The 12,705-nt window shown below is 47.8% G+C and overlaps 1 protein-coding gene across 1 annotated transcript in view; it reads left to right on the top strand.

The window, feature by feature from the left end:
* Positions 1-12,705, top strand: part of ERBIN (erbb2 interacting protein) — a 231,367-nt gene that overhangs the window by 208,604 nt on the left and 10,058 nt on the right. The window contains 2 exon segments of the mRNA XM_038765465.1: positions 2,548-2,670; positions 8,689-8,898. Of these exon segments, the coding sequence (XP_038621393.1) occupies positions 2,548-2,670; positions 8,689-8,898 (333 nt within the window).

Below are 12,705 nucleotides of genomic sequence, written 5' to 3'. Positions count from 1 at the left end.
GCTTACTATGTGCAGAGCACTGGACTAAGCGCTTGGGAAGTACAAATTGGCAACATATAGAGACAGCCCCTACCCAACAGTGGGCTCACAGTCTAAAAGGGGGAGACAGAGACCAAACATACTAACAAAATAAAATAAATAGAATAGATATGTACAAATAAATTAAATAATAAATAAAGGCTCCAGCCTCACGTTAAGCCCGCCGCTTTTGACCGCGGCCCATGAAATCTGGTTCAATCAATCAATCAATCAATCAATCGTATTTATTGAGCGCTTACTATGTGCAGAGCACTGTACTAAGCGCTTGGGAAGTACAAATTGGCAACACATAGAGACAGTCCCCACCCAACAGTGGGCTCACAGTCTAAAAGGGGGAGACAGAGAACAGAACCAAACATACCAACAAAATAAAATAAATAGGATAGAAATGTACAAGTAAAATAAATAAATAAATAGAGTAATAAATATGTACAACCATATATACATATATACAGGTGCTGTGGGGAAGGGAAGGAGGTAAGATGGGGGGATGGAGAGGGGGACGAGGGGGAGAGGAAGGAAGGGGCTCAGTCTGGGAAGGTTCGTTTTTGCCTCAGAGTCTGGGGCTTTTGGTGACACATTCCAGTTTTTAACAGTAGCACTTGGCCATCTTTTAGGTGAAAGGAAAATCAGTAAGACTTAGCTTTGATTCATTCATTCATTCAATCGTATCTATTGAGCGCTCACTGTGTGCAGAGCACTGGACTAAGTGCTTGGGCTCAGTGGAAAAGAGCCCGGGCTTTGGAGTCAGAGTTCATGGGTTCAAATCCCGGCTCCGCCGATTGTCAGCTGGGTGACTTTGGGCAAGTCACTTCTCTGGGCCTCAGTTCCCTCATCTGTAAAATGGGGGTGAAGACCGTGAGCCCCCCGTGGGACAACCTGATCACCTTGTAACCTCCCCAGCGCTTAGAACGGTGCTTTGCACATAGTAAGTGCTTAATAAATGCCGTCATTATTATCCAGCGCTTAGAACGGTACTTTGCACATAGTAAGCGCTTAATAAATGCCGTCATTATTATCCAGCGCTTAGAACGGTGCTTTGCACATAGTAAGCGCTTAATAAATGCCATTATCATCATCATCATCAATCGTATTTATTGAGCGCTTACTGTGTGCAGAGCACTGTACTAAGCGCTTGGGAAGTACAAATCGGCAACATATAGAGACAGTCCCTACCCAACAGTGGGCTCACAGTCTAGAAGGGGGAGACAGAGAACAAAACCAAACATACTAACCAAATAAAATAAATAGAATAGATATGTACAAGTAAAATAAGTAAATAAATAAATAGAGTAATAAATATGTACAAGTCGGTAACATATAGAGACGGTCCCAACAATGGGCTCATAGTCTAGAAGGGGGAGACAGACAACAAAACAGAACATGTAGACAGGTGATGAATAGGATTTACCTTCTCTTTGTAAGCACCAATTTCCAGCTTAACATCGTTACAGTTGGAACTCGTTGAGCCAACGGATAAAACGTTCGAAATAAGCCCGTCCATTTTCGTCGTCGTTAGAAGTGCAGCAAGGTGATCAGATTGTCCCATGGGGGGCTCCCAGTCAATCCCCATTTTCCAGATGAGGGAACTGAGGCCCAGAGAAGCGAAGTGACTTGCCCAAAGTCACCCAGCTGACACGTTCGTCGGCTGAGCGGCGTGCCGGGGGTCCGAGGGTAGGGACGTCCAGCGTGGAGCGCGGGGTTACGTGATGGGCCACCTTCCGACAGTCGAAAATGGGGATGAAGACTGTGAGCCCCCCGTGGGACAACCTGATCACCTTCTATCCCCGCAATCAATCAATCGTATTTATTGAGCGCTTACTGTGTGCGGAGCACTGTACTAAGCGCTTATAATGTCATTTATTAAGCGCTTACTCTGTGCAAAGCACTGTTCTGAGCGCTGGGGGAGGTTACAAGGTGATCAGGCTGTCCCACGGGGGGCTCACAGTCTGCATCCCCCTTTTCCAGATGAGGGAACTGAGGCCGAGAAGTGAAGTGACTGGCCCAAAGTCACACAGCGGACAGGTGGCGGAGCCGGGATTTGAACCCATGACCTCTGACTCCAAAGCCCGGGCTCTTCCCCCTGGGCCACGCTGCTTCTCTCAGCAGCGCTTAGAACGGTGCTTTGCACGTAGTAAGCGCTTAATAAATGCCATCATCATCATTATTATTATATACTAGAGTAGAAGTGTTTCCATCGGTTCTCGCCCACCGTCTCATCAATCAATCAATCAATCAATCGTATTTATTGAGCGCTTACTATGTGCAGAGCACTGTACTAAGCGCTTGGGAAGTACAAATTGGCAACACATAGAGACAGTCCCTACCCAACAGCGGGCTCACAGTCTAAAAGGGGGAGACAGAGAACAGAACCAAACATACCAACGAAATAAAATAAATAGGATAGAAATGTACAAGTAAAATAAATAAATAAATAAATAAGCAAATAAATAGAGTAATAAATATGTCTCATCCGCGTCCTCTTCATTTTCCCCATCGTCCCTGCAGCATCCCCAGGCGCCCGGCCCGGGCGATCCATCGGCCCTGGAAGACGTCTTCATTTCGGGACATCAGAGCTTCTCGTCCGCTGCCCTGAGTCTCAAAGAGATTCCCGCAGACGCCCTGAAGAAAGTAGGTATCAATCAATCAATCAATCAATCAATCGTATTTATTGAGCGCTTACTATGTGCAGAGCACTGTACTAAGCGCTTGGGAAGTACAAATTGGCATCACAATCGAGGAATTCCGCAAGCCCGCCCTCCTTCCCGGGCCCATTCCCTGTCGTCGGAAACACCCAGGGCGCGGTTGGCTCTGAGGACCAGTTTTCCGAGGCCCAGGGTGGCTGCGTGGGAAGGATCTCGTGCTCCCCAGGGACTCAGTGCGGTGGGAGTCATTCATTCATTCATTCGATCGTATTTACTGAGCGCTTACTGTGTGCAGAGCACTGTGCTAAGCGCCTGGGAAGTCCAAGTTGGCAACGTAGAGAGACGGTCCCTACCTGAGAGGTGAGGCGGTGGAAAATATCGGTGAGGGAATGATTATGAAATCAAAGCACCTGCGGCTGCTAGGCCGGAATGCAGCTACTGGCCGTGGATAATACTAATAATAATAACGATGGCATTTATTAAGCGCTTACTGTGTGCAGAGCGCTGTGCTAAGCGCCTGGGAAGTCCAAGTTGGCAATGTAGAGAGACGTTCCCTACCTGAGAGATGAGGCGGTGGAAGATATCGGTGAGGGAATAATTATGAAATCAAAGCACCTGCGGCTGCTAGGCCGGAATGCAGCTACTGGCCGTGGATAATACTACTAATAATAACGATGGCATTTATTAAGCGCTTACTGTGTGCAGAGCACTGTGCTAAGCGCCTGGGAAGTCCAAGTTGGGAACGTAGAGAGACGGTCCCTACCTGAGAGGTGAGGCGGTGGAAAATATCGGTGAGGGAATGATTATGAAGTCAAAGCACCTGCGGCTGCTAGGCCGGAATGCAGCTACTGGCCGTGGATAATACTACTAATAATAACGATGGCATTTATTAAGCGCTTACTGTGTGCAGAGCACTGTGCTAAGCGCCTGGGAAGTCCAAGTTGGGAACGTAGAGAGACGGTCCCTACCTGAGAGGTGAGGCGGTGGAAAATATCGGTGAGGGAATGATTATGAAATCAAAGCACCTGCGGCTGCTAGGCCGGAATGCAGCTACTGGCCGTGGATAATACTAATAATAATAACGATGGCATTTATTAAGCGCTTACTGTGTGCAGAGCGCTGTGCTAAGCGCCTGGGAAGTCCAAGTTGGCAACGTAGAGAGACGGTCCCTACCTGAGAGGTGAGGCGGTGGAAAATCTCGGTGAGGGAATGATTATGAAATCAAAGCACCTGCGGCTGCTAGGCCGGAATGCAGCTACTGGCCGTGGATAATACTACTAATAATAACGATGGCATTTATTAAGCACTTACTGTGTGCAGAGCACTGTGCTAAGCGCCTGGGAAGTCCAAGTTGGCAACGTAGAGAGACGGTCCCTACCTGAGAGGTGAGGCGGTGGAAAATATCGGTGAGGGAATAATTATGAAATCAAAGCACCTGCGGCTGCTAGGCCGGAATGCAGCTACTGGCCGTGGATAATACTAATAATAATAACGATGGCATTTATTAAGCGCTTACTGTGTGCAGAGCACTGTGCTAAGCGCTTGGGAAGTCCAAGTTGGCAACGTAGAGAGACGGTCCCTACCTGAGAGGTGAGGCGGTGGAAAATCTCGGTGAGGGAATGATTATGAAATCAAAGCACCTGCGGCTGCTAGGCCGGAATGCAGCTACTGGCCGTGGATAATACTAACAATAATTACGATGGCATTTATTAAGCGCTTACTGTGTGCAGAGCACTGTACTAAGCGCCTGGGAAGTCCAAGTTGGCAACATAGAGAGACGGTCCCTACCTGAGAGGTGAGGCGGTGGAAAATATCGGTGAGGGAATGATTATGAAATCAAAGCACCTGCGGCTGCTAGGCCGGAATGCAGCTACTGGCCGTGGATAATACTAATAATAATAACGATGGCATTTATTAAGCGCTTACCGTGTGCAGAGCACTGTACTAAGCGCCTGGGAAGTCCAAGTTGGCAACGTAGAGAGACGGTCCCTACCTGAGAGATGAGGTGGTGGAAAATATCGGTGAGGGAATGATTATGAAATCAAAGCACCTGCGGCTGCTAGGCTGGAATGCAGCTACTGGCCGTGGATAATAATAATAATAATAATAATAATAATAATAATAATAATGGCATTTATTAAGCGCTTACCGTGTGCAGAGCACTGTACTAAGCGCCTGGGAAGTCCAAGTTGGCAACGTAGAGAGACGGTCCCTACCTGAGAGATGAGGCGGTGGAAAATATCGGTGAGGGAATGATTATGAAATCAAAGCACCTGCGGCTGCTAGGCTGGAATGCAGCTACTGGCCGTGGATAATAATAATAATAATAATAATAATAATAATAATAATAATGGCATTTATTAAGTGCTTACTATGTGCAAAGCACTGTTCTAAGCACTGGGGAGGTTACAAGGTGATCCGGTTGTCCCACGGGGGGCTCACAGTCTTAATCCCCACTTTACAGATCAGGGAAGTTAAATGACTTGCCCAAAGTCACCCAGCTGACAATTGGTGGAGTCGGGATTTGAACCCACCACCTCCGACTCCCAAGCCCGGGCTCTTTCCACTGAGCCACGCTGCTTCTCATAAGTGGGTCTGAGCCCCGCGCTCTTTTCACCTTACGGGGCCTCGGATTTGATGAATCGATCGATCGGTGGTATTCATTGAGAGCTTCCTGGGTGCAGAGGACTGTACTAAGCGCTTTGGTGGAGGCTGTAAACGGTGGTATTCACGGCACTTAGAAGTTGCCGAGAGCCTCGGCCGGACAGGTGTGCGGTGCCGCACCGGGAGATCTTCCCGCCCACCTGCCCATCCCCATTTCCCTCCCTTTCCTTGAGCTTCCGCTCAATGCCAACCTGTACTTCCCAAGCGCTTAGTACAGTGCTCTGCACACAGTAAGCGCTCAATAAATACGATTGAATGAATGAATGAATGAATGCCCACGATTCCTGCCCGAACAGCCAAACTGGGGTACACCAGTAGCCCACTTCAAGCTTGAATAATAATAATAATAATAATAATAATGGCATTTATTAGGCGCTTACTATGTGCAAAGCACCGTTCCCGGGTGTGTCCCGCTCAGCAGCAGCGTGGCTCAGTGGAAAGAGCCTGGGCTTTGGAGTCAGAGGTCACGGGTGCCTACTAAGCTCACTAAGCGCTGGGGAGGTTACAAGGTGATCAGGTTGTCCCGCGGGGGGCTCAAAGTCTTAATCCCCATTTCCCAGATGAGGTCACTGAGGCCCAGAGAGGTTGAGTGACTGGCCCAAAGTCACACAGCTGACAGTTGGCGGAGTCGGGACTTGAACCCATGACCTCTGGCTCCAAAGCCCGGGCTCTTTCCACCGAGCCACGCTGCTTCTCTAAAAAAAAGGCCGGTTGGTTCCCAGAGTGGTTCGTTCAGCTTTAGCGGAGACCGACACTTAATAATAATAATGGTGGCATTTATTAAGCGCTTACTATGTGCAGAGCACTGTTCTAAGCACTGGGGGGATACAAGGTGATCAGGTTGTCCCACGGGGGGCTCACAGTCTTAGTCCCCATTTTACAGATGAGGGGACTGAGGCCCAGAGGAGCGAAGTGACTTGCCCAAAGTCACACAGCTGACAATTGTAGAAGCGGCATGGCTCAGTGGAAAGAGCGTGGGCTTTGGAGTCAGAGGTCATGGGTTCGAATCCCAGCTCCGCCACGTCTGCTGTGTGACCCTGGGCAAGTCACTTCACGTCTCAGAGCCTCAGTTACCTCATCTGTAAAATGGGGATTAAGACTGTGAGCCCCACGTGGGACAACCTGACCACCTTGTATCCTCCCCAGCGCTTAGAACACTGCTTTGCACGTAGTAAGCGCTTAACAAATGCCATTATTATTATTATCAATTGGCGGAGCCAGGATTTGAACCCATGACCACTGACTCCAAAGCCCGGGCCCTTTCCACTGAGCCACGCTGCTTCTCATGAAATGCTTCACTTGCTTGAAATGATGGGTTCAGTTGTTGCTAACAGACTCCAGAGATTAAAGTTTAAGGACTTCAGAAGTGCAAGTTCACTATATTTAGGGAAATCAATCAATCAATCGTATTTATTGAGCGCTTACTGTGTGCAGAGCACTGTACTAAGCGCTTGGGAAGTCCAAGTTGGCCACATATAGAGACGGTCCCTACCCAACAGTGGGCTCACAGTCTAGAGGGGGGGAGAAATGAAATTGGTTTGGCATCTGACTCTGACTTCATCTGTGACCGTGTTGAAAGTTTTGCCAAATTCTTGTGCCCGTTTGGGGAGAAGTAGCTGGAGAGAGAAAAAGCGAGTCAGTATTTGGAAAATCAAACTATTTTCCAAGCAAACCCGTTTTTAGCCTTGGTTTGGAGGGAGAAACTAATGTCGGGAGACAAAATGTGTGTACTATATACAGATTAGAGAAAACCGCTTTGCCCCGTTCACGCGGTCGAATGAGAAGTAGAAATCCCAGCAGATCGCGGAGTCCTTTTATCGGGATTCGATCCATCAGATTTTCATCTTGTTTAAAAAATATTGGCTGAGATTGAAAACTTTTCAAGTAAAATAAAAAACCACGACGAGCCACAAATGCATTTGCTCACTACCAGATTGGGGAAGCTGCGTGGCCCCGTGGAAAGAGCCCGGGCTTTGGAGTCAGAATTTGTGGGTTCGAATCCCGGCCCTGCCAATTGTCAGCTGGGGGACTTTGGGCAAGTCACTTCACTTCTCCGGGCCTCAGTGACCTCATCTGGAAAATGGGGATTAAGTTTGTGAGCCCCACTTGGGACAACCTGATAAACTTGTATCTCCCCCAGCACTTGGAACAGTGCTTGGCCCATAGTAAGGGCTTAACAAATACTATTATTATTATTATTATTATTATTATTATTATTATTATTGTTATTATTATTCAGCTCTCTGGGGAGCCTGTATCAGATGGAAGCACGGGCTTGAGAGTCTCCCCCTCGTCCCCCTCTCCATCCCCCCATCTTACCTCCTTCCCTTCCCCACAGCACCTGCATATATGTATATATCTTTGTACATATTTATTACTCTATTTATTTTACTTGTACCTATCTATTCTATTTATTTTATTTTGTTAGTATGTTTGGTTTTGTTCTCTGTCTCCCCCTTTTAGACTGTGAGCCCACTGTTGGGTAGGGACTGTCTCTATATGTTGCCAATTTGTACTTCCCAAGCGCTTAGTACAGTGCTCTGCACATAGTAAGCGCTCAATAAATACGATTGATGATGATGATGATGATGATGGGTTCAAATCCTGGCTCTGCCAATTGTCAGCTGGGTGACTTTGGGCAAGTCACTTAACCTCTCTGTGCCTCAGTTACCTTATCTTTTAGACTGTGAGCCCACTGTTGGGTAGGGACTGTCTCTATATGTTGCCACCTTGGACTTCCCAAGCGCTTAGTACAGTGCTGTGCACACAGTAAGCGCTCAATAAATACGATTGATTCTCTGGGCCTCAGTTATCTGGACAATGGGGATGAAGACTGTGAGCCCCATGTGGGACAACCTCCTTAACTTGTATCCCCCTCCAGCGCTGAGAACAGTGCTTGGCACATAGTAAGCGCTTAACAAATGCCATTATTATTATTATTTAATAGCTAAACAGCCCGCGCGTTAGGTTTTTATAACGCTACACCCAGATAGCATCCTAAGGTTCTAGGCGCGGTAACTCAACCACGCAACCCAAGGAATGAATCAAGGACGACCACTGGTCATTTGGGGATCAATCAATCATATTGAGCGCCTACTGTGTGCACAGCACTGTACTAAGCGCTTGGGAAGTACAAGCTGGCAACGTATAGAGACAGTCCCTACCCAACAGTGGGGGCTCACAGTCTAGAAGGGGGAAACAGAGATCAAAAACAAACATACTAACAAAATAAAATAAGTCGAATTAGATAGGTGCAAGTAAACTAAATAAATAAATATAATAATAAATATATAAATATGTACATACATATATACATATATATCCTTCGCGTTTTCTCTAGATGCCTTTATCGAATGGGCAGATGTGCCAGCCCGCGAGGCCTCCGTCAAATTACAGCTTAGCCCATCACCCTGCGCCTCCGGCCCCCGTGGCCAGGCACCCGTCTCGAGAGCAGCTGATCGACTACTTGATGCTGAAAGTGGCCCACCAGCCCCCGTACGCGCAGCCCCCGTGCTCCCCGAGGCCGGGCCACGAAGTGGCAAGGCAAGAGGTAAAAGAATGACTGGAGACGGCCCGAACGGTTCCCTCCAAGCGCTTAGCACAGCGCTCGGCGCACGGTGAGCGCTCGGTAAAACACGACTGAAGCGCCGAGCACAGCGCTCTGCGCACAGTAAGCGCTCCATAAATACGATTGATCACGATGACGAATGGTGAGGCGGTGCCTTTGGAGGGGGGAAATGGATGGCTTTGAGCCGACGGCTCCTGTCTGAGCGCGGGGACGGCGAAGAGCGCGTCTTCACCGCCCCAAAGTGCCACGATTCTGGGGAGGCGTGGACGATTCTGTCGCGGGTTTCCTTAATTTCCGCCCCTCTTCCCGAGCCCCTTGAGAAACCATTGATGCTTCAGTCTGCCTGCACTTTCCTTTTTCATCAATCAATCGATCAATCAATCGTATTTATTGAGCGCTTACTACGTGCAGAGCACTGTACTAAGCGCTTGGGAAGTACAAATTGGCATCACATAGAGACAGTCCCTACCCAGCGGTGGGCTCACAGTCTAAAAGGGGGAGACAGAGAACAGAACCAAACATACCAACAAAATAAAATAAGTAGGAAAGAAATGTACAAGTAAAATAAATAAATAAATAAATAGAGTAATAAATCTGTACAACCATATATACATCTATACAGGTGCTGTGGGGAAGGGAAGGAGGTAAGACGGGGGGGATGGCGAGGGGGACGAGGGGGAGAGGAAAGAAGGGGCTCAGTCATGGCAGTTGTGAAGCATTTACTTTGTTTATTTTATCATCATCATCATTGGTCGTATTTATTGAGCGCTTAATATGTGCAGAGCACTGGACTAAGCGCTTGGGAAGTACAAATTGGCAACATATAGAGACAGTCCCTACCCAACAGTGGGCTCTTGTTAGTATGTTTGGTTTCGTTCTCTGTCTCCCCCTTTTAGACTGGGAGCCCACCGCTGGGTAGGGACCGTCTCTATATGTTACCAACTTGGACTTCCCAAGCGCTCAGTACAGTGCTCTGCACACAGTAAGCGCTCAATAAATACGATTGATGATGATAATGATTTACTATGCGCCAGGCACAGTACTGAGCGCTGGGGTGGAGGCTGAATTTACCCCAGGTTGGATGTAGTCCCTGTCCCACATGGGGCTCACGGGCGTAATCCCCATTTTACAGATGAGGGGACTGAGGCCCAGAGAAGTAACCTGCCCAAGGTCACACGCAGGCAAGTGGCGGAGCTGGAATTAGCACCCAGGTCCTTCGGACTACCCGTGATCTCGAATAATAATAATAATTTTGGTATTTCGGCGCTTGCTACTTGCTAGGCACTGGGGTGGATACAGGCTAATGGGGTTGCACAAAGTCCCTGTCCCGCATGAGAAGCAGCAGGGCTCAGTGGAAAGAGCCCGGGCTTTGGAGCCAGAGGTCATGGGTTCGAATCCCGGCTCTGCCAATTGTCGGCTGTGTGACTGTGGGCAGGTCACTTCAGTTCTCTGGGCTTCGGTGACCTCATCTGGAAAATGGGGATGAAGACTGTGAGCCCCCCCCGTGGGACAACCTGATCACCTTGGAACCTCCCCAGCGCTTAGAACAGTGCTTGGCACATACAGATGAGGTAACTGAGGCCCAGAGATGTGAAGGGACTGGCCCAAGGCCGCACGCAGACAAGTGGCGGAGCTGGAATTAGCAGACTCTACGATCCGCTGGGATTTCTACTTCTCGTCCAACCACGTGAACGGGGCAAAGCTGTTTTCTCCAATCTGTACACGGCACACACATTTTCTCTCCTGATAAATAATTAGCACCCAAATTAGCGTGCCATTATTATTATTATTCTGGGGCTCACCGTCTCAATCCCCACTTTACAGGTGAGACAACTGAGGCACAGAGAATAATAATAATAATGGCATTTATTAAGCGCTTGCTATGTGCAGAGCACTGTTCTAAAGCGCTGGGGAGATGCAAGATGATCAGGTTGTTCATTCATTCATTCAGTTGTATTTATTGAGCGCTTAACTGTGTGCAGAGCACTGTACTAAGCGCTTGGGAAGGCCAAGTTGGCAACATATAGAGATGGTCCCTACCCAACAGTGGGCTCACAGGCTAGAATGGGGAGACAGAGAACAAAACAAAACATATTAACAAAATAAAATAAATAGAATAAATATGTACAAATAAAATAGAGTAATAAATACATACAAACATATATACAGGTGCTGTGATATATATACATATGTATATGTGTGTATATATATACATATATACAGGTTGTCCCATGGGGGGCTCACAGTCAATCCCCATTTTACAGATGAGGGAACTGAGGCACAGAGAAGTGAAGTGACTTACCCAAGCTCACAAAGCAGACAAGTGATGGGGCTGGGATTAGAACCGGTGACTAAAACTTATTTTGTTAATATGTTTTGTTTTGTTCTCTGTCCCCCCCTTCCAGACTGTGCTTGGCACGTTGTAAGCGCTTAACAAATGCCATTAGGATAATTATTATTAATCCCCATTTTACAGATGAGGGAACTGAGGCGCAAAGAAGTGAAGCGACTTGCCTGAGGTCACACAGCAGACTAGTGGAGGAGCAGGGATTAGAACCCATGTTTTGTTTTGTTGTCTGACCTTGGGCAAGTCACTTAACTTCTCTGAGCCTCAGTTCCCTCATCTGTCAAATGGGGATTAAGACTGTGAACCCCACGTGGGACAACCTGATCACTTTGTATCATCATCATCATCGTCATCAATCGTATTTATTGAGCGCTTACTATGTGCAGAGCACTGTACTAAGCGCTTGGGAAGTACAAATTGGCAACATATAGAGACAGTCCCTACCCAACAGTGGGCTCACAGTCTAAAAGGGGGAGACAGAACAAAACCAAACATACTAACAAAATAAAATAAATAGGATAGATATGTACAAGTAAAATAAATAAATAAATAAATAGAGTAATAAATAAGTATCCCCCCAGCGCTTAGAACAGTGCTTTGCACATAGTAAGCGCTTAACAAATGCCAACATTATTATTATTATTATTCTAGACTGTGAGCCCATTGTCAGAGACGGTTTCTATAGGTTGCCGACTTCCCAAGCGCTTCGTACAGTGCACCGCACACAGTAAGCGCTCAATAAATGCGATTGATTGATTGATTGATAAAACCTGTGACCTTTTCGCTCCCAGGCCCAAGCTCTATCCACTGCTCCATGCTGTTCTATCCATTAGGCCATGCTACTTCCCTATGAACCTGTGTTCTTTCCACTATTAGCTTCCAGAGGGAGCAGAGGGCAAATCTTGGGGTCAGGGAAAGGAGAGGGAGGGAGGGCATAGAGGAGGCAATTCCTCTTTAAAATACGAATATCTGGAAATGGCAGCTGGACCCCAACTTCGAAGCCTGTCACTCAGTCAGCGGGACCAACCGTGGATGAGATGCGGCATCGGGAAGATGTGAGGGTGAGGCAGTGTCATCGTCTCGAAAGTGGACTTCTGGCTGGAAGTGCCGTGCCGTCTCAGGCGATCTCCAGATTCAGTTCCTCGCCCGAGCTTTCTAGCTGGGAGGAGACCGCTGGCTTCTGAAGGTCTCCACTCTGGAAAACACGAATTCCCATCCGAGACAGGATCTTCCCTTTCCGGAGCCATCTAGGGACGGAAAGCGGACTTCTGGCTGGAAGTGCCGTGCCGCCTCAGGCGATCTCCAGATTCAGTTCCTCGCCCGAGCTCTCTAGCTGGGAGGAGACCGCTGGCTTCTGAAGGTCTCCACTCTGGAAAACACGAATTCCGATCCGAGACAGGATCTTCCCTTTCAGGAACCATCTAGGGACGGAAAGTGGACTT

This window comes from Tachyglossus aculeatus, chromosome 23 (genome assembly GCF_015852505.1).
Source record: "Tachyglossus aculeatus isolate mTacAcu1 chromosome 23, mTacAcu1.pri, whole genome shotgun sequence".
In the NCBI taxonomy this organism is placed as follows: Eukaryota; Metazoa; Chordata; class Mammalia; order Monotremata; family Tachyglossidae; genus Tachyglossus; species Tachyglossus aculeatus.
The sequence above is the reverse complement of the archived record's forward strand: the minus strand, read 5'-3'. Positions and strand labels throughout refer to the sequence as shown.